Source organism: Salvelinus namaycush, chromosome 26 (assembly GCF_016432855.1).
Source record: "Salvelinus namaycush isolate Seneca chromosome 26, SaNama_1.0, whole genome shotgun sequence".
Classification (NCBI taxonomy): domain Eukaryota; kingdom Metazoa; phylum Chordata; class Actinopteri; order Salmoniformes; family Salmonidae; genus Salvelinus; species Salvelinus namaycush.
This window is the reverse complement of record NC_052332.1, coordinates 38,064,234-38,087,247: the sequence shown is the minus strand read 5'-3', so window position 1 is coordinate 38,087,247 and position 23,014 is coordinate 38,064,234. Positions and strand designations below refer to the sequence as shown.

General features: G+C 43.6%; 1 protein-coding gene across 1 annotated transcript; it reads right to left on the bottom strand.

Annotated features, from left to right (window-relative positions):
* Positions 1-12,418: 12,418 nt before the first annotated feature.
* Positions 12,419-20,105, bottom strand: LOC120021149 (olfactory receptor 1-like). Its single transcript, XM_038964788.1, has 6 exons — positions 19,883-20,105; positions 18,488-18,665; positions 14,663-14,827; positions 14,359-14,497; positions 13,235-13,383; positions 12,419-12,554 (listed from the first exon to the last, which is right to left on the bottom strand). The coding sequence occupies exons 1-6, from the start codon at positions 20,103-20,105 to the stop codon at positions 12,419-12,421; spliced, it is 990 nt and encodes a 329-aa protein (XP_038820716.1).
* Between the last annotated feature and the right edge of the window lie 2,909 nt (positions 20,106-23,014).

The window sequence follows — 23,014 nt, the reverse complement described above, 5'->3', positions numbered from 1 at the left end:
GGAACTTATTCAAGAAAGATCCAGTGTAATATATTACAAAAATAAAGCGAACTGGATGGAATATGGGGAAAAATGCACCAAATTCTTTTTCAATCTTCAATATAGAAATGCTACCAAAAAAAACGTATTAAAACTTGTTACAAATGATGGAGTCACGCATGATTCACCAAATGATATTTTGAAAGAGGAAGTAAAGTACTTTAAGAATATATTTTCGTTTCAGGCTCCTCCATCTCCACTAACTGAAACTAATTGTATGGATTTTTTCCCTAATAATAATGTAAAATTAACATCTGTACAGAAAGACTCATGTGAAGGCCTAATTACAGAGGAGGAACTACTTGATGCAATTGGGGCCTTTAAGGATGGGAAAACTCCAGGACTGGATGGCATACCAGTGGAAGTATACAAACATTTTTTTGATATACTCAAAGGACCATTATTAGCTTGTTTTAACCACTCCTATATAAATGATAGATTATCAGACACGCAACAAGAAGGTGTGATATCATTATTACTGAAACAGGACCCAAGTGGTATATATAAAGATCCAGTCCATTTAAAAAATTGGAGACCTCTTACACTTCAGTGTTGTGATGCAAAAATCCTAGCAAAATGCTTGGCGCATAGAATAAAAAAAGTTTTGTCAGATATTATTCATCCTAATCAGACAGGTTTTTTACATGGACGATACATTGGAGATAATATAAGGCAAGTACTGGAAACAATAGAACACTATGAAATATCGGGGACACCAGGCCTGGTTTTCATAGCTGATTTTGAAAAGGCTTTTGATAAAGTACGACTGGAGTTTATATATAAATGCCTAGAATATTTCAATTTTGGGGAATCTCTTATAAAATGGGTCAAAATTATGTATAGTAACCCTAGGTGTAAAATAGTAAATAATGGCTACATCTCAGAAAGTTTTAAACTATCTAGAGGAGTAAAACAAGGTTGTCCACTATCGGCATATCTATTTATTATTGCCATCGAAATGTTAGCTGTTAAAATTAGATCAAACATTAATATTAAGGGATTAGAAATCCAGGGCCTAAAAACTAAGGTGTCATTGTACGCTGATGATTCATGTTTTCTTTTAAAACCACAACTAGAATCTCTCCACGGCCTCTTAGAGGATCTAGATATATTTGCTATCCTCTCTGGATTAAAACCAAATTATGATAAATGTACCATATTACGTATTGGATCACTAAAAAATACACATTTTACATTGCCATGTAGTTTACCAATTAAATGGTCTGACGGTGATGTGGACATACTCGGTATACAAATCCCAAAAGAAAGAAATGATCTCACTCCAATAAATTTTTATAGAAAGTTAGCAAAAATAGATAAGATCTTGCTACCATGGAAAGGAAAATACCTGTCTATTTGTGGGAAAATCACCCTGATTAACTCTTTAATCATATCACAGTTTACCTATTTGCTTATGGTTTTGCCTACACCTAGTGACCTGCTTTTTAAATTATATGAACAAAAAATATTCAATTTTATTTGGAACGGCAAGCCAGATAAAATTAAAAGGGCCTATTTATATAACGAATATGAATTCGGAGGGCAGAAATTATTAAATATTAAAGCATTAGACCTCTCACTAAAGGCATCAGTCATACAAAAGTTATACTTAAATCCAAACTGGTTCTCTAGTAGATTGGTACGAATGTCTCATCCTATGTTCAAGAAGGGCCTTTTTCCCTTTATTCAGATTACACCTGCTCACTTTCGGTTGCTTGAAAAGGAAATAATCTCCAAAATATCTTTATTTTTTAAGCAAGCCTTAGAAAGTTGGTTGCAATTTCAGTTTAATCCACCTGAAAGGACGGAACAAATAGTACAACAAATCTTGTGGTTCAATTCAAATATAGTAATTGATAAAAAAACTGTATTTATCGAAGAAATGTTTAAAAAAGGTATAATTTTTGTGAATGATATCATAAATAGGACTGGTGGAGTAATGTCACACATGCAGCTAACGCAGACATATGGAAATGTCTGCTCTACCCAAAATTACAACCAATTAATTGCAGCATTACCACAAAAATGGAAGAGGCAGGTGGAAGGGGATAAAAGTAAGGAACTTGTATGTCGGCCTTATATTAAAGAACATAAATGGTTAAAGAAAAGTGTGATAAATAAAAACATATACCAATTTCATTTAAGGACCAAAAAACTTACAGCTGTGCCATATAAATTGCAAAATAGTTGGGAAGAGATTTTCGATGTACCCATTCCATGGCACATGGTGTATGAATTGATACGCAAAACAACGCCGGATTCAAAACTTCGAATTTTTCAATTTAAATTATTGTACAAAATTCTTGCAACTAATAGAATGTTATATATATGGGGGATACAATCTTCCCAGCTCTGTAGATTCTGCTGTGAGGAGGCAGAGTCATTAGACCATTTATTTTGGTATTGTCCGCATGTAGCTCGTTTTTGGTCACAGGTCCAGGAATGGTTGAAGAATTGCAACATTTGCGTAGAACTAACGCTACAGATAGCAATACTGGGGGATTTGAAAAGCCATAGTCAATCAATCAATAATATAATAATTATTTTAGCAAAAATGTTTATTTTTAATTTACAATCCGTGGAAGCTATGAGAATAGGAAGATTCAAATCTTTTGTGAAGCATCACAGCACAGTTGAAAAATATATGGCAAATAAAAATCCGAAATGGATGATGTTGGAAGATAGATGGGAAAGGTTGAGTGGAGCTGAAGGGTGGGACTAATAACAAGATAAACAATGTAGGGCATACGGGATCTGTGAAATGTGTATAGGTGCGGAGCTATTGTGAAATAGCACAGTTACAAGTGGAAATCAAACTGGATGGACAACAGAAATAGAGGAAGGACTAAGAACAAACAAGAGAGAACTATTATAAAGTAGACTGTGTCTGTAAAATGTGTATAAGATGTATAAATTGAAGGCAAAAACAGAAATGTTTATCAGTTTACTCCAATTGGGGGATCGGTGGTAGGGTTTGCGGGGAATAATAATAAAGGTATACTCTTTAAAAAAGTATGTATGTCTATGTAGGTATGTGTATGTATATATGTGTATATGTATGCATACGTGAATGGATATATATATTTACCCAAAAAAATATGGGGGATTGGAAATGATGCAGACAATTACATTGGAAGCAACATTCTTTCCGCAATATTAAGCTGATCCACCCCCCAAAAAAAAAAAAAAAAAAAAAAAAAAAAAAGTCTGCTCGGAGTAGAAGGGGTACAGATTCGAGGCTGGTAACATACCCAGGGTGAACGAGCGATATGTCCTGGAAGTGTAGTTTCAGCATGACTCTCAATATGAGAGGCAAGGTAGTCTGAGTGACCCCTCGAAGCGTAGTATCGCATCGTTCCACTTTTAACCAACATTTAGTTGGCTTCAAAGCCCTTTTGAGATCATCGAAAAATGTTTGAGAGATGAACAACATTGTCGCGCCCGAATCAATTAGCGCATGACAAGTTAACTAGCGGAGCGAACCCCCCCCCCCGCTAGCGGAACCCCCCCCACCCCACATTCCACTGAAAAGGCAGCACGCGAAATTCAAAAATATTTTTTAGAAATATTTAACTTTCACACATTAACAAGTCCAATACAGCAAATGAAAGATAAATATCTTGTGAATCCAGCCAACATGTCCGATTTTTTAAATGTTTTACAGCGAAAACACCACGTATATTTATGTTAGCTCACCACCAAATACAAAAAAGCACAGACATTTCTTTCACAGCACAGGTAGCTTGCACAAAACCCCCAAATAGAGATAGAATTAATCACTAACCTTTGAAATTCTTCATCAGATGAGTCATATAACATCATGTTACACAATACATTTATGTTTTGTTCGATAATGTGCATATATATATATAAAAAATCTCAGTTTACATTGGCGCGTTACATGCAGTTGTCACGTTCCTGACCTATTTCTGTTAGTTTGTTGTATGTGTTAGTTGGTCAGGACGTGAGTTTGGGTGGGCATTCTATGTTTTCTGTTTCTATGTTGGTTTAAGGGTTGCCTGGTATGGCTCTTAATTAGAGGCAGGTGTTTGGCGTTCCTCTAATTGAGAGTCATATTTAGGTAGGTTGTTTCACAGTGTTCGTTGTGGGTGGTTGTCTCCTGTGTCAGTGTTTGTCGCACCATACGGGACTGTTCGGTATGTTTGTACATCGTCATTTTTGTGTAGTCTATTTTTCCCTGTTCGTGCGTTCTTCGTGTTTTATTGTAAGTTCGTATGTCTAGGTTTGTCTACACATTCGTTTTGTTATTTTGTTAGTTAATTCAAGTCTAGTTCGTTTTCTGTCTTAGTTGTTTTGTCGTGTCTTTATTAAATCATGTCATTTCACAAAGCTGCGCCTTGGTTCAATCACTACTCCTCCTCTTCGGGTGAAGAGGAGGAGGACTACCGTTACAGAACCACCCACCAAATAACCAGAACCAAGCAGCGGTGTAACGGGAGGAACGGACAGCGCACGAAGCAGGATTTATGGTCTTGGGAGGAGATCATGGAAGGAAAAGGACCATGGGCTAAAGTGGAGGTGAATCGCCGCCCATGGGAACAGCTGGAGGCAGCTCGGAGAGCGGAGGAAACGGGAGAGAGGAACCGGCATTATGAGCGCGTCTGGCACGGAAGCCCGAAAAGCCCGTGAGTACTACCCAAAAATTTCTTGGGGGGGGGGGGCTAAGAGGTAGTGGGCCAAGGGCAGGTAGGAGACCTGCGCCCACTTCCCAGGCTAACCGTGGAGAGCGGGAGTACGGGCAGACACCGTGTTACGCAGTTGAGCGCACGGTGTCTCCTGTACGTGTGCATAGCCCAGTGCGGGTTATTCCACCTCCCCGCACTGGTAGGGCTAGATTGGGCATTGAGCCAAATGTCATGAAGCTGGCCCTTCATATCTGGCCACCAGTACGTCTCCTCGGGCCGGCTTACATGGCACCAGCCTTACGCATGGTGTCCCCGGTTCGCCTACATAGCCCGGTGCGGGTTATTCCACCTCCCCGCACTGGTCCGGCGACGGGGAGCATTCAACCAGGTAAGGTTGGGCAGGCTCAATGCTCAAGGGAGCCAGTACGCTTGCACGGTCCGGTATTTCCGGCACTACCTCCCCGCCCCAGCCCAGTACCACCAGTGCCTACACTACGCACCAGGCTTCCAGTGCGTCTCCAGAGCCCTGTTCCTCCTCCACGCACTCTCCCTATGGTGCGTGTCTCCAGCCCAGTGCCTCCAGTTCGGGCACCACGCACTAAGCCACCTGTGCGTCTCCAGAGCCCTGTACACACTGTTCCTTCTCCCCGTACTCGTCCTGATGTGCGTGCCCTCAGCCCGGTGCCACCAGTGCCGGTACCACGCACCAGGCAAATAGTACGTTTTGAGAGTCCAGTGTGCCCTGTCCCTGCTCCCCGCACTAGGCTTGAAGTGCGTGTCTCCAGTCCGGTGCCTCCAGTTCCGGCACCACGCACCAGGTCTACAGTACGTCTCAGCCGGCCAGAGTCTGCCGTCTGCCCAACGGCGCCTGAACTGTCCGTCTGCCAAGCGCCGCATGAACTGCCCGTCTGCCATGAGCCTACAGAGCCTTCCGCCAGACAGGATCAGTCTGAGCCATCCGTCTCCGCAGCGCCATCTGAGCCATCCGTCTCCGCAGCGCCATCTGAGCCATCCGTCTCCTCAGCGCCATCTGAGCCCTCCGTCTCCCCAGCGCCATCTGAGCCCTCCGTCTCCCCAGCGCCATCTGAGCCATCCGTCTCCCCAGCGCCGTCTGAGCCATCCGTCTGTCCCGAGCCATTAGAGCCGCCCGTCTGTCCCGAGCCGTCAGAGCCGTTAGTCAGTCAGGAGCCGCTAGAGCCATTCGTCAGACAGGATCTGCCAGAGCCGCCAACCAGACAGGATCTGCCAGAGCCGCCAACCAAACAGGATCTGCCAGGGCCGCCAACCAGACAGGATCTGCCAGAGCCGCCAACCAGACAGGATCTGCCAGAGCCGCCAACCAGACAGGATCTGCCAGAGCCGTCAGTGAGCCATGAGCGTCCAGAGCCGTCAGTCAGCCATGAGCGTCCAGAACCGTCAGCCAGCCATGAGCGTCCAGAGCCGTCAGCCAGCCATGAGCGTCCAGAGCCGTCAGCCAGCCATGAGCGTCCAGAGCCGTCAGCCAGCCATGAGCGTCCAGAGCCGTCAGCCAGCCATGAGCGTCCAGAGCCGTCAGCCAGCCATGAGCGTCCAGAGCAGTCAGCCAGCCATGAGCGTCCAGAGCCGTCAGCCAGTCATGAGCTGTCCCTCAGCCCAGAGCGGCTATTTGTCCAGAACTGCCCCTCAGTCCAGGGGCAGAGCTGTCTCTCTGTCCGGAGCTGCCTTTCAGTCCGGTGCCCTAGGCAGTGTTTGTTTGGTCATATCTACAAGGGGTACCATTTGACACTGTTTTGAAAATCGACTTCTCATTTCCTGTTTTGACCTCTTCTCAGGTTTTTGTCTGCCAAATGAGTTCTGTTATACTTACAGAAATAATTCAAACAGTTTTAGAAACTTCTGAGTGTTTTCTATAAAATAGTAATAATAATATGCATGTATTACCTTCTGGGACAGAGTAGGAGGAAATTTCGTTTGGGCACGCAATTTGTTCAAAGTGGAAACACTGCCCCCTATCCCTATGAAGTTTTAAGCAGGACTGTTTCCAGGTATGGGCGTTTAGATTTGTGTTTAGTGGACATGTTCCCCACAAAGTGGAGTGTTTGTTCGCAACCACGTGATGTGCCATTTCTGTTCAAGGGGGAAGTTGATCGAATAATCGTATTTTGAGTGGGCTTGGCTTTACTGAAGCTTTTGACCTTTTTCTTCGCAACCTTTGTGTATGAGTCTATAGACAAAGCCTGTGGGCTTGTTTCTTGATCAAGCGGGCCCTGGATAGAGTCTCGAGTGAGAGTGAATTTTAACGTCCTTGCTATGGGTATTAATTCCTGCGGACCTGGTGTCCGGTAATTCCTCGTCTAGTCCTTCCCCATCTAGTCCTTTAGTTCTTCACCTAGTGGAACTTCTGGAGAACATTTGTCTACGTTTGATCGCCTTTAACCCTTTGTTAACCTTGTGATCTGACACTTTGTATGGGTTGGATGCAGGAACGTAGAGAACAGGTTGATTGTAGTGGTAGTCGTTTCGATGGCGACGTACTTTACAGTTATTTTGACTGCGGAGGTTATTGGAATCGTGGTTTTGTGGTAGAAACCGTTGTTGTGCGTCATCGCTCAACGCTCCAATACCTGATAATGCACCCTCTAACTGGAGTGAGTGCTCCTGATCAAACTTCAAAACCGAGTGGTCAGGGCTCTTAGCGTTGTGAACTTCTGATGCCTCAAAAGCTGTGCTTGCAAGCTCTCTGAGTTGTAAGATTGCTCAAGCCAACGTGGGCTGCAGTAAGTAGGTAATGAAGGTGGGATACATGTTCGACAGAAACATTTGTTTGAATGGTAACAGCTCTTCCATTCCTGTTTCAGTGAGTAAGCCAAAGTAAGCTGAACTAAGCCTATGATAGTAAGCTTGTGGGTGTTTGTTCCGAGCTTGTTTGACAGTGTTAGCCAGTGAGCTATCGTGTTTGCGAGTCGCAGAATCACTGAATTCTAATTTCAAAGCTGTGGCAAGTTTAGCGTAGTCATCTAGCACGTGTTGTTGTTGTAGATGAATGAACCTCGTCACGTGTCTATAAGACATTCGCTTCAACAGGTAAACCCTGTCAGATCCCATAGCATTCCGGTAGCCATCCAATGCGTCCTCTATGTCAGCTAGGAACGTCTCAGTATCGTTTGGCTGTCCTGGAACAGGGGCAAAGGTGGGGAAATTCTTGACGAGTTTGTCAAGGTATTCCGCGCCAAACGGACGGAGAGGGTTGGCTTTATCCTGTGGGGAAATTGGGGCCGAAGAGGCACCATATCACACAGTGCCGAATGGCCAAGAGGAGAAGACTGAGGGACACATGAGGGAGGCAAAGTCTGAAACCTATCGTCTTTACTCTTTTGAGTACCGGGCTCCGGTTGCTTGGATGGATAGTCACATTGTAGAGCATGACCATTCTGGACTTCTTCCAGATGGTACCTAAGGGTGGTATTCTGCTGCATTGCAGAGTCCACTTGAGCCCTTAGAGTACTGATTTGGGACACGTGAGTGTCGCACTTGCTCCTTTCGGTCTCAAACTTATCTGTCATGGTTTGCAGATAGAGGTCTTGAGTACGGAGAGAGAGATTCTGTGATGAGATTTCCTCCACTTGCTTAGAAATCAATATTTCCATCTTCATCACCTGAGTTCTCTCATCATTCATTTGGTCAGTGACTTCAATGAGTTCTGCTGATCTGTCATCCAACTTAGTCATTGTGTTCATTAACTGATCGTCTTTGGTCTGCAGCATTTTCAGTAGAACCTTGTTACTTTGAGTAACGTTCAACAAAGCTGCATGCATGTTATCAAGTTGAGCGCTCCTGTTTGTAGATAACTCGTCAGATTTATCTAGTTTGGCATGGACGTCATCAAATTATGTTTGGCTAAATGTTGTTGTTCCTGTAGAAGTGATTTTGTTCCTGAGAAGACGATTTTGTTGAAGAGTTTGTGCTCGTTCATCGACATAAGTTTTTGCAATTACATTTAATTGTTCTGTTTTCAAACGCAGCTCCATAGCTAGCAGAATTTTTCCCTTTTCTGCATTTGTCATTTGTTTCCCGGTTCTCGCCTTCTGTCAGTTTATGTCTACCGTTACCGGCTCATGCTTCAGCTGTGTACTGCAGTATTGGACCAATGCCAATCTCGGATGGCAAGACATCAGGGCTGGACGGGAGAGAACCTTTCCGAAGCCTGAGCCCGATGATTGATTTTGGAGAGGGTTTTACTGAATGTGCTTTGAAAAAGCAGATTTTACTGTTTGATCCATTGTAATGATAAATCAAACCTGTATAGCCATTTGGGAATTAAACTTTAAATTAACCTGAGAGCGTTGCCTCATCTAGGTTAATGTGGAAAGTTTAAATTGTCTCATTGTGGAAAATCAATCAATTTGGATGTTATTTAAGACTGGCTCTATGCCCTTGCTCTAGAAATTAAGATTGACCGACAGAAATAGTACCGTTTGGCCTAACGGACTAAATCTGGATTTTATAACTCATTGCTCTGACGCTATCGACACACGACCGGAGGCGCTTCCCGTAGCTTGTTATTATTACGTGATTAAACTAATCATGTACATTTAATTAACTAGGAAGTCGGGGCACCAAGGAAAATCTTCAGATTACAAAGTTATACATTTCCTAATATAACCCTTCAGCTCATTGAGGAACTCTCCAAGGGCACCTAGTGGGCGATAGATGACAACAATAATAAGCTTGAGCGGACAAGTGACAGTGACAGCATGGAATTGAAATGAGGAAATGGACAGGTGAGGGATGGAGGATACAGAAAATCTCCAGATATGAATAATGAGTAGCCCTGTGCCACCACTGTCAACCAGATGCTCTCGGACTATGAGAAAAAACCTAGTCAGATGATGAGAGCAGCTGGAGTAGCAGTGTTGTCTGGGGTGATCCATGTCTCCCTCAGGGACAAAAAGTCAAGGGACTGAAGGGCAGCATAGGCTGAGTTGAACTCAGCGTTCTTGACTGCAGATCGGCAGTTCCAAAAGTTACCAGAGACCCAGAATTTCACATGGGTTGTGTGTGCAGGGTACACTAAATTAGAAGGGTTGCAGCCAGGGGGTGGGGCACGTCTGTAAAGCCAACAGGGAGAGGAACCAACAGGTATAGAAAACACTCACATAGTTGCCAGAGCTACAAATAGGAGCAAAAATTTGATAATCAGAAAATAACTAGATAAGATACTCTACAGAACAACTCGGCGAAACAAGTCACAAATTGAACTTGCCCCTTAATCATGATTGATGTGTCAACAACTATCTGCAAGTTATGAGCAATCAGCAGTTTACACACCAAGACAGGCAGCACTTAATGTAGATGGCCCTAGCTAGAAATAAGACAGTACTAGACAACAGATAAAGACAAAAATTATAAGTATCACTCCTGGAGATATCAGGAGTCCTCTAGCTATAGAATGAAGCATAAAAGTAATGTATTACTATGACACATTACTGGTTACTCCCAACACCGGCCATTACACAGTACTTGCTTTGATAAAGCAGATGACAGTAGGTTACCTGCAATATGATATACAGTAACTTACTTGCCAATGAGCTGCTTGTCTGTCAAATTCACAGCAATCCATGAGATCAAAAGTCTAGTTTTAGCCATGTTTTGAAACTATAAAGTTTTTTTTTTACATTGACTTTGTTTACACATGTGGAGTAAAACAAGCTTTTATTTTGGATTCTGATGGGGCACGGCAGTTCTGATGGGGCACGGCCGTTCTGATGGGGTACGGCCGTTCTGATGGGGTACGGCCGTTCTGATGGGGCACGGCCGTTGAACTAAGCTCATGAGGCATTTATAAATTATATTCTTCAAGAATCAATGGCTAATATGTAATTCATTTTAAAGTGAAAAAAAAAGAATGCACTAATTCTGGATTGCCCCGTTAAGGGTTATACTGCAGGTAGGAAAACGTATCATATGTGATTTGATAACATCAGTGTCGTGTCTTTACTATCATTAAATTGAAGACTTAGTTTTTATCAAAGATTCCTGTAATTAGTATTTCGCGATTAAACTGAATAATCATATAACTGTAATTAACTAGGAAGTCGGGGCACCAAGGAAAATATTCAGATTACAAAGTTATAATTTCCCAATATAGCCTTTCAGATATTTTCATATCTGATCAATAGTCTTCTGATTAATGAATTATTTATTTTAACTCACGTTAGTCTCATTCCAAACGTCGTAAATTGTTGGTTAACTGCACGAACACAGTCTTCACTATGAGTCATCCATACATCAATTGTCTTAAATCATTTATTTATTACTAACTAAGTAATTCACAGAAATGCATAAACAAACAAACAAAGTAAATATGGTTACAAGAAATGATAGGAGAATGTGCCCTAGTGGGCTAAACCGGCATGGCGGCTTGTTAGACCAAAGGGAAGTGGGGGTCGACTGAGAAGTCACTACAGAGTTAATAATTATAACAATTGAAATGCTAATCCTTTGCACATGAACGCTCACTCATTCGGGAACAATTGCAATCAAAAATATATTTACGCTCAGTGTGTCGTCTTGATCGCTGTTGAAAAGTTAGTTTCTGTTGGAGAGTTTCCTTCCTCTCTCTCTGTCTCTCTGTCGTGGTTAGAGTGGATAGTTCAGAGTGACATTCATTCGTGTTGTTGTAGAATGGATGTTTTGGCGGCTGTCGTTCTTCGCGTTCAGTGATACCGAATTCCTAGCTGCAGACTAGTAATTAATATCAAAGACTTGTTCTTATTCTGTCAGTATCGATAGTCTAAGAGTTTAACCACGTGGTATGGTTAAAAGATTCAGCAATGGTCTGCAACCTTCGTCCCCTCCTAATGGAATTGAAAAAACATGGTCTGGTGATAATTTCTCAAAGTTGGGTTTTATTCGGAATTGCAGAAAAGGGGCTGTCCCAGGATGCCTGACCCTAACTGGGCTCAGGGGCGGTCCTCTGATTTAGTTCAAATCAAAAGGGAATTGGATTTTCCTTCATTAAACAGTCCAAAATCATATTACACAATTTTACAAACAGTATCATACTCACTCATTCATCTTATACAACAGTTAGATGTAAACTTCATATCTGAGGCTATTATATAAACAGCATTATGGTAATGTAGCCACAGCGTCTCCCATGAGCTTCCCCAAGTTGTAACAAACGGACCAGTTCGTAGCTGGATTCTTCACCGAACTTTTACACTTTCTCCGGAACATGACATTTGTTCGTACCTCAAGTTCTGTGAGGTGGAAGGATTTCCTTTGTCCTCTATGAAGATTTTCTCTGTCTCTTATACTGTGTGGCCATGTGGCAGGGTCTTCTCCTCAGGAATTTACGACCTCTCTCTGACCACAGCAGCGTAGTTGTAGGGGGCATGGAGAGGCAGGGAGAGGGGGATGGGGCTTGCTGTACCCAAATAGGGCAACGTCATGACAATCAGTCTTATTTGAGTGATGTGCCATTTCAAATGAAGATATGATTGTTGCTGTCTGAATCAGCACATTCAGTATATGGGAACAAAACTACCAGACAGCAAAAACAAGTGTGAAAGTTTATTGTTTACCATATTGAATAATGAAATGTAAAAAACATATCAGGTCTGGGGCTCAACACCTGCATGACCAGATGACGTTTCGGCCAATGGCTTCCTTCATAGGTGAGAGAACAGGTGAGAGTGCAGTCATAACGCCTCCTGTGTGATTTGATTAGCGGCAGGCTGCCTGAGTGCCTGTCAGCAGGCTATGGGGTGGATGGAGGGTTTGTGATGTGCGTTGGACTGCCCTCTGTAGGCCCACTTGGCCAGGGAAGCCTTGATCTCCTTGGTACGGAGGCAGTAGATGAAGGGGTTGAGGAGGGGCGGCAGCAGACTGTAGAATAAGAAGAATACATTATTAACACACACACACACACACACACACACACACACACACACACACACACACACACACACACACACACACACACACACACACACACACACACACACGGAGAGGCTGGAGCAATGGGCAGCTACCTTCTGGTTGCTGGCTCGCTTCTCTAATCTGTAAGCTACCTGCAATTTAGAGAAGGGTTAGGCAAAAAAAAAAATCCTGGCTGATGGAGAAGTTGAGGATGCTGCTGGTATAGACACAGCACCGTGGGACGTAGTACAGAGAGATGATACACAGCTGGGAACTACAGGTGGAGAAGGTCTTCCACCGACTCTGGATGGCAGGGGGGAGAAGGGAGAGGGCGAGAAAGGGACAGGATGGGAGGGGAGACAGGGAGGGGAGGGAGAGGGGGACAGGAATGAAGGGAAGGGGGAGAAACAGACAGGAGGGGAGGGGAGGGGGAGAGATCGACAGGAGTGTTTTAGTTCAGACCGGGGAGCCCCTAGATGGATAGCTGTTTTTGGAATAAGTGCATTTCTCAAGGGCACAACAGCAGTGGTGGTAATGATCTGACAAAATTAGCCAGATCATTCCACACTTTTGCATCGCCCGGCCCATGACTTGAACTAGCAACCTTTGGGTTCCCAGCCCACCTCTCTAACCTGTGGTCTACCTACCTGTAAAGAATGGTGAGGCCGATGCGGAGGTCAGGGGTCATGGTCAGGTTGGGGATGTAGGGTGTAGCATAAACTGTGAAGCGGGGGATGTAGTAAATAAGGATGATACAGCCCTGAGTAGCACAGGTAGAGAAGGTCTTCAGCCTGCCCTGGGTTAGAGAGGGGAGAGACGGATAAATGTTCTCATTGGGTTCACTTACTTTGCTAGCGAATGCAGCTAGCTAGTTTAACCTACTCAAACACCCGGCTCAAACAAAGAGAGATGCTATGTTAGCTAGCTGGCTATGGCAATCAAACACTGGAACTCTTCCAAGTCATTGTAACCTTTTTGTTTTATTCATTTATTGCCACCGGGGCCCATCGATGTAACTGCTAAACTGCTTGCTGACTGTACACTGTAGTGCATGATTGTAGCGGGTTTACCAATGTGTGAAATCTAGTAGCTATGTTGACTATGACATTAGCTAATATGGTGACAATGATGTGTAGGTGTGTAGCAGACGAGCAAAGTGATCATGCTGTTTGTATGTGGCTGCTATGAAAGTGAACTGTGTTTGCGTGTGATCAGGGATGACTCATTACATCGATTCTGTTGAAAAACATTTATTAAACGGAAGCAAACGGAATGAAATGGGGATAAACATACCTGAATTTGTCCATTAGAAACTCTCGTTTACAACTGTTGGACTAATGATTACACCCTAAATCAACTAGACGCAGGCAAGAGTGTTCAAGGTAGTATTGAATGTTACTGTCAGCTTGATTACTCCAATTTTTCTCTCGACCTGTGTAAACTTTCATTCATAGGCCATGTTGTAGCAACCTCATGTTGGGTATAGGAAACATTTGAGTATCATGTGTAGTAGCCTAAACCTATTGATGTTACGTTGAGGTCGTAATAGAAATAAGGCCATGCTCATAAACATTTAGTGGTGGGGTCACACACCCACCACCCCTTACCCCTCCTCCCACCCAGCCCCCCTGCACCCCCCACCCCTCCTCCCACCCAGCCCCCCTGCACTCCCCACCCCTACTCCCACACTGCACCCTGCACCCCCACCCCTCCTCCCACCCAGCCCCCCTGCACACCCCACCCCCACACTCCACACCTCCAGAATTCTGACCTGTGTGTTAGCCATGCGCATCACGGTGACGATGATGTTGACGTAGGAGAAGACGATGAAGCTGAAGGGGAGGAGGAGGACGAACATGGCTAGTGAGAAGGATACTCTGCTCTGGGACGAGATGTCAGCACACGACAGCCTGTTGAGTGAGTGAGAGGTTGTTTGGTTGATTTACTGAATTTATTTGATCATTTAAAAAAATACATATAGTGTATATACATCAAGTATAACAGTAAAGTCACTAGGAGTCAAAACTAGTGCATTTTAAAGTGAATAGGGAGCAAATTGGGATGTGAGCATTGACTGGTTGAGAGATGTGGTGTCGCAGTAGCAGTGGATGATGCGGTTGGGCCCACAGAAAGGCATCTGGGATGACTGGATGGTGGTGATGGCTGGAGATATCATGGCTGACACCCAGGACAGGGCTGTTAGGAGAGACATGGTCCTGTTGGTCATCAGCTCAGTGTACCTGGTAGAGAGGGAGGGAGAGAGGGATGGAGGGAGGGAGGGGAAGGGGAAAGGTGTGAGGGGGGAGAGAGGGGTGGAAGAGGGGGGAGAAGGGGGAGAGATGGGTGGGATAGGGGGTGAGAAAGAGAGAAAGAGACAGAGAGTTATGTTTGAGTTGCCTTCTGTAAAAGGTTGGTTGTTCTCTTTGAACACGTGAGAGGGAAATACCGGTAGTTACAGGTAGATATATCTACAGTATACTGATCAAGAATTTAAATGCAAAATGCAACAATTTAAAAAATGTTACAGTTCATAGAAGGAAATGAGTCAATTGAAATAAATTAATTTGGCCCTAATCTATGCTTTTCACGCGACTGGGCAGGGGCGCAGCCACGGGTGGGCATAGGAGGGCATAGGCCCACCCACATGGGAGCCAGGTCAACCCACAGGGGAGGCAGGCCCAATCAATCAGAATATGTTTATTACAGACAGAAATACTCAATTTCATCAGTTGTCTGAGTGTCTGGTCTCAGACAATCCCGCAAGTGAAGAAGCTGGATGTGGAGGTCCTGGGTTGGCGTGGTTACACCTGGTCTGCGTTTGTGAGGACGGTTAGACATATTGCCAAATTCTCTAAAAACAACTTTGGAGGTGCCTTGTGGTAGAGAAATGAACAATCAATTCTCTGGCAACAGCTCTGGTGGAAATTCCTGCAGTAAGCATGCCAATTGCACACTCCTTCAAAACTTGAGACATCTGTGGCATTGTGCTGTGTGACAAAGCTGCACATCATAGAGTGGCCTTATATTGTCCCCAGCACAATGTGCACCTGTGTAATGATCATGCTGTTTAAAAATGTGTTAATCAATCAATCTGCTTCCTGATATGCCACACCTGTCAGGTGGATGGATTATCTTGGCAAAGAAGAAATGCTCACCAATCGGGATATAAACAAATTTGTGCACACAATCTGAGAGAAATAAGCTTTTTGTGCACGCTCTACATAGCCGATGTGAGTGTAATGGGTGCGTGTTGGTGGCAGGGAAGTCAGGCGCAGGAGAACGAACTTGGTATAAACGGAGTCGTTTAATAAAAGTTAACAAAACTCCAAAAACCAAAATATATAAAATAATCAAAGTGGGTACAAAACCCGTCGCGCACCAACACATAACTTGCACAAACATACAATCAAACAATCACCGACAAGGACATGAGGGGAAACAGAGGGTTAAATACACAACATGTAATTGATGGGATTGGAACCAGGTGTGATGGAAGACAAAACCAATGGATAATGAAAAATGGATCAGTGATGGCTAGAAGATCGGTGACGTCGACCGCCGAACACCGCTCGAACAAGGAGAGGGGCCGACTTCGGCGGAAGTCGTGACAGTGAGCAAGACCTTTAAATAGGTCAACATTTATAAGGCCAGACGAATTACCAGGACGTGTACTCAGAGCATGCGCGGACCAACTGGCGAGTGTCTTCACTGACATTTTCAACCTCTCCCTGACCGAGTCTGCAATACCTACATGTTTCAAGCAGACCACTGTAGTCCCTGTGATCAAGAAAGCAAATGTAACAAGCCTAAATGACTACCACCCCGTAGCACTCACGTCGATAGCAATGAAGTGCTTTGAAAGGCTGGTCATGATTCACATAAACACCATCATCAAAGAAACCCTAGACCCACTCCAATTCGCATACTGCCCCAACAGATCCACATTGGTAGGTCTAACAGTGGTAGGTCGGATCACCGACAACGATGAGACAGCCTATTTGGAAGAGGTCAGAGCCCTGGTCGTGTCGTGCCAAGACAACAACCTCTCCCTCAATGTGAGCAAGACAAAGGAGCGGATCGTGGACTACAGAAAAAGGAGGGATGAACAGGCCCCCATTAACATCGACGGGGCTGTAGTAGAGCGGGTCGAGAGTTTCAAGTTCCTTTGTGTCCACATCACCAACGAACTATCATGGTCCAAACACACCAAGACAGTCGTGAAGAGGGAACGCCCCTTCAGGAGACTGAAAAGATTTGGCATGGGTCCCCAGATCCTCAAAAAGTTCTACAGCTGCACCATCGACAGCATCCTGACTGGTTGCTTCACCTCCTGGTATGGCAACTGCTCGGCATCCACCGTAAGGTGCTAGAGAGGGTAGTGTGTACGGCCCAGTACATCACTGGATCCAAGCTTCCTGCCATCCAGGACCTCTATACCAGGCGGTGTCAGAGGAAGGCCCTAAATATTGTCAAAGACTCCAGACACTCTAGGTCCAAGAGGCTTCAAAACAGCTTCAACCCCCAAGCCATAAGACTCTTGAACATCAAATCAAATGGCTACCCAGACTATTTGGACTCCCTCCCCCACCTTTTACACTGCTGCTACTCTCTGTTATTATCTATGCATAGTCACTTTAATAACTCAACGTACATGTACATATTACCTCAATTATCTCGACTAACCGGTACCACCGCACATTGACTCTGAACTGGTACCCCCTGTATATAGCTTTGCTATTGTTATTTACTGCTGCTCTTTAATTATTTGTTACTTTTATTTCTTGTTCTTATATTTTTGAGGTTCAATTATTATTTTTCTAACTGCATTGTTGATTAAGGGCTTGTAAGTAATAATTTCACTGTAAGGTGAAACCTGTTGTATTCGGCGCATGTGACAAATAAAATTTGATTTGATTTGAATGATGAGCCTCTCATGAACAAGATGGTGTTCTCCGTCTTGGGACTAGTCTTGAAGACGGTACAGCTGATCTGCCAACTTCTGTTTTTAGGGGGTGAACAGTTTGAGCTACACACTAATCTGTGTAAAGGTGAGACTCTCAGGAACATGTACATGTCAGTTGTTATCTCGAGGACACCCACAGGCCTCACAAGACTTGTCTGAAGGCCCCCTGGTACCAGTCAAATGAAATGTATGGAATTATATATGGAAACGTTTTATAGTGACAAAAATAAGGGGTTAAATACATGTCAAAAAATATATATAAAAATGTTGCCGGATCTTTCTTAAATCTCTATGACACTTTTTGTGGGGGGGACTCTTTGTTGTTCCATGTAGTGAATCTGTTATTCATTGTGTTTGTATGGGCTAATAACTGTAAGGACTTTCTGTTGTTCCAATCAGTGAATCTGTTATTCAGTGCGTTTGTATGGGCTAATAACAGTAAGGCCAAAACTATTTTTTCATCACATAAAAAAATAATATTACGATGTGTCAAGGGGTCTTAAAATTAAAAATCAAAGAGTATAATGATCCTTGGTATGACCTTCTGAAAACAATTCGATATATCTTAGACAGGGCTTAGACTCTTATGAGTTAAGGTTAGGGTTAAGTAGATCTATGTTACCTGAGAGGGTAGCAGATAGCCAGGTATCCATCCATAGCCATGGTCAACATGATGAGAGAGTTAGGGTAAAGGTTAGGTTTAGGGTTAGGTTTAGGTAGATCTATGTTACCTGAGAGGGAAGCAGATAGCCAGGTATTGGTCCATAGCCATGGTCATCATGATGAGAGAGTTAGGGTAAAGGTTGGGGTTAGGTTTAGGTAGATCTATGTTACCTGAGAGGGTAGCAGATAGCCAGGTATCGGTCCATAGCCATGGTCATCATGATGAGAGAGTTAGGGTAAAGGTTGGGGTTAGGTTTAGGTAGATCTATGTTACCTGAGAGGGAAGCAGATAGCCAGGTATTTGTCCATAGCCATGGTCATCATGATGAGAGAGGTGAGTGTTCCAAAGTAGTGGATGAATTGTTTCTGTATCAGACACAGATAGAAAGAGATGCCAGCGTCGTCCCACCAGTACCGAGCTATCACTTTGGGAAGGGCCACCGTGCAGAAGCCTGGGATATGAACAAGTACCACAACATATCAACATTTTTAAAGAAACATAAATCAATTGATTAGTGATTTTTTTGGTGCTATGCAGATTGGAGAACAGGCCACACATTTGAACAGGAAGTTCATGGTAACATGTCCTTACAGACACACATTTTAACTGGATAACCTTTCTGTCATGATGACTTCTGTCTCTTCCCTATATCTGACAGATCCAGGCTGAGTATCTTACCTATTTCTGACAGTGCCAGGCTGAGTATCTTACCTATATCTGACAGAGCCAGGATGAGTATCTTCCCTATATCTGGCAGTGCCAGGCTGAGTATCTTACCTATATCTGACAGAGCCAGGCTGAGTATCTTACCTATATCTGACAGAGCCAGGCTGAGTATCTTACCTATATCTGACAGATCCAGGCTGAGTATCTTACCTATATCTGACAGTGCCAGGCTGAGTATCTTACCTATATCTGACAGAGCCAGGCTGAGTATCTTACCTATATCTGACAGTGCCAGGCTGAGTATCTTACCTATATCTGACAGAGCCAGGCTGAGTATTTTACCTATATCTGACAGAGCCAGCCTGAGTATTTTACCTATATCTGACAGAGCCAGCCTGAGTATTTTACCTATATCTGACAGTGCCAGGCTGAGTATCTTACCTATATCTGACAGTGCCAGGCTGAGTATCTTACCTATATCTGACAGATCCAGGCTGAGTATCTTACCTATATCTGACAGTGCCAGGCTGAGTATCTTACCTATATCTGACAGAGCCAGGCTGAGTATCTTACCTATATCTGACAGTGCCAGGCTGAGTATCTTACCTATATCTGACAGAGCCAGGCTGAGTATTTTACCTATATCTGACAGAGCCAGCCTGAGTATTTTACCTATATCTGACAGAGCCAGCCTGAGTATTTTACCTATATCTGACAGTGCCAGGCTGAGTATCTTACCTATATCTGACAGTGCCAGGCTGAGTATCTTACCTATATCTGACAGTGCCAGGCTGAGTATCTTACCTATATCTGACAGAGCCAGGCTGAGTATCTTACCTATATCTGACAGTGCCAGCCTGAGTATCTTACCTATATCTGACAGAGCCAGGCTGAGTATTTTACCTATATCTGACAGAGCCAGCCTGAGTATTTTACCTATATCTGACAGAGCCAGGCTGAGTATCTTACCTATATCTGACAGTGCCAGGCTGAGTATCTTACCTATATCTGACAGTGCCAGGCTGAGCATGATGATGTACATGGGTTTCTGCAGGCTGCGCTCCAGGGCAAACAGCACCACCAGCAGGATGTTCCCCACCACCGTGGTCACATAGATGAAGAAGAAGAACCAGGCCACCAGCTGGTTGAAGGATGGATGGAGCCCCGGGAAGCCCACGATCACAAACTCTGACACACGCGTGTAGTTTCCATTCACTTTTAACATACTGTCCTGGGAAGGTGGGGGGATGGAGGAGGATAGATAAAGCCTTTTACAATCCTTACCACCCGAGTTAGAGAGAGAGATAATGAGTGAGAGAGAGAGATAATGAGTGAAAGAGAGAGAGCTACACAAAGAGAGAGAGAGAGAGAGAGAGAGATGCTGAAGACCCTGGAGGATCCCTCTTCATCCTTACCTCCCAGGTTAACCTCCCAGGTTAGAGAGAGAAAGTGAGTGACATATAAAGTGACATATAAAGAGAGAAATCCTGGAGACCCTACATCCTCGGTCTTTACATCCACCTAAGATGGAGTAAGAGAGAGAGAGAGAAAGATACATAAAAGAGAGAGAATCTGGTGACCCTCCATCTCTCCATCATTACCTCCACCTAAGATGGAGAGAGTAAGATAAGATAGAGAGAAATATACATAAAAGAGAGAGAATCTGGTGACCCTCCATCTCTCCATAATTACCTCCACCTAAGATGGAGAGAGTAATAGAGAGATAGTTAGAGAGAGTTACATAAAAGAGAGAGATGTTGAAGACCCTGGATGAACTCTCTCTCTCCTTACTTAACTCCTAAGATGGAAAGAGTAATAGAGAGAAAGTTAGAGAGAGTTACATAAAAGAGAGATGTTGAAGATCCTGGAATATCTCACTCACTCTCTCCCTCCCTCTTGCTTTCTCTCTCTCTCTCGCTCTCTGTCCATCCTTACCTCCTTCCCAACCAGTGGCCCCAGAGGTGTGTGGCGTTAGCCGCTCTGTACCTCCCAACTTTATACCCAACATGCCAAGACAGCTGACAAGACAGCCAACAACCAATCAGAGACCTCCACCCTGGTGATGTCATCATTGTCACATTACTCATGATGTCGATTACAGAATGTTTTCATCACTGGCCACCCCTCTCTAGTGCTATGCAAGTTCTCTCTATCTTTTTTGTATGCAAAAGTGTGTGGACACCCTTTCAAGTTAGTGGATTCGGCTATTTCAGCCACACCCGTTGCTGACAGGAGTATAAAATCGAGCACAGCCAAGCAATCTCCACAGACAAACAGTAGAATGGTCTTACTGAAGAGCTCAGTGACTTTCAACGTGACACCGTCATAGGATGCAACCTTTCCAACAAGTCAGTTCGTCAACTTTCTGCCCTGCTCGAGCTGCTGAACTGTAAGTGCTGTTATTGTGTCGTGGAAACATCTAGGAGCAACAACGGCTCAGCCACAAAGTGGTAGGCCACACAAGCTCACAGAAGGGGACTGCCGGGTGCTGAAGTGCGTAAAAATAGTCTGTCCTTGGTTCTAACACTCACTACCGAGTTCAAAACTGCCTCTGGAAGCAACGTCAGCACAAGAACTGTTTGTCGGGAGATTCATGAAATAGGTTGTAATGGCCGGGCAGCCGCACACAAGCCTAAGATCACCATCCGCATTCCCAAGCATCGGCTGGAGTGGTGTAAAGCTTGCTGCCAATCGACTCTAGAGCAGTGAAACACGTTTTCTGGAGTTATGAACCAAGCTTCACCATCTGGCAGTCCGATGGATGAATCTGGGTTTGGTGGATGCCAGAAGAACGCTACCTGCCCCAATGCATAGTGCCAACTGTAAAGTTTGGTGGAGGAGGAGTCTGGGGCTGTTTTTCAAATCAAATCAAATTTTATTGGTCACATACACATGGTTAGCAGATGTTAATGCGAGTGTAGCGAAATGCTTGTGCTTCTAGTTCCGACAGTGCAGTAATATCTAAAGAGTAATCTAACAGTTTCACACCAGATACCTTATGCACACAAGTGTAAGGGAACGATTAAGAATATGTACATATAAATATATGGATGAGCGATGGCCGAACGCCATAGGCAAGATGCAGTAGATGGTATAGAGTACAGTATATACATGAGGTGAGTAATGTAGGGTATGTGAACATGATATAAATTGGCATTGTTTAACTTCTCTGCACTACGGATCCCTTTAGCGGGATCATTTTCCTAAACAACCGCTGATTTGCAGGGCGCAAAATATTACTAAAAATATTTATAATCATGCAATCACAAGTGAAATATACCAAAACACAGTTTAGCTTGTTGTTAATCCACCTATCGTGTCAGATTTGAAAATATGCTTTACAACAAAAGCAATCCAAGCTTTTGTGAGTGTATCAATCAATGCTAGAACAGCTAGCCCCAAATTAGCATGGTCACGAAAGTCAGAAAAGCAATCAAATTAATCGCTTACCTTTGATAATCTTCGGATGTTTGCACTCACGAGACTCCATTACACAATAAATGTTCTTTTTGTTCGATAAATATTACTTTTATAACAAAAAAACGCCATTTGGGTTGCGCATTATGTTCAGAAAACCAAAGCCTCGTTCCGTTCAACGAAAATTCCAAAAAGTATCCGTAATGTTCGTAGAAACCTGTCAAATGTTTTTTATAATAAATCCTCAGGTTGTTTTTAACAAACATAATCGATAATATTTCAACCGGACCGTAACCTATTCAATAAAAGAGAGAAAGAAAATGGAGAGCTACCCCTCTCGCGCGCAGGAACTAATCAAAGGACACCTGACTAGTTTTGAAAAATCTTGCTAATTTTTCAAAATAAAAGCCTAAAACTATGTCTAAAGCCTGGTCACAGCCTGAGGAAGCCATTGGAAAAGGAATCTGGTTGATACCCCTTTAAATGGAAGAAAGACGGGCAAGGAAACACTGATAAAAAAAAAAAAAATCACTTCCGGGTTAGATTTCCTCAGGTTTTCGCCTGCAGAATCAGTTTTGTTATACTCACAGACAATATTTTGACAGTTTTGGAAACTTTGGAGTGTTTTCTATCCTAATCTGTAAATTATATGCATATTCTATGATCTGGACCTGAGAAATAGTCTGTTTACCTTGGGAACGTTATTTTAAAAAATTA

Bases quoted from the DNA above. Each gene is read 5' to 3' on its own strand.
- LOC120021149 (XM_038964788.1), bottom strand. From the start codon at position 20,105: ATGTTAAAAGTGAATGGAAACTACACGCGTGTGTCAGAGTTTGTGATC. The intron at 14,828-18,487 runs GTAACATAGATC...CCTCTCTACCAG, and splicing joins GCTATCTGCTTCCCTCTCAG to GTACACTGAGCTGATGACCA. The intron at 13,384-14,358 runs GTCAGAATTCTG...TCTCTAACCCAG, and splicing joins TGCGCATGGCTAACACACAG to GGCAGGCTGAAGACCTTCTC.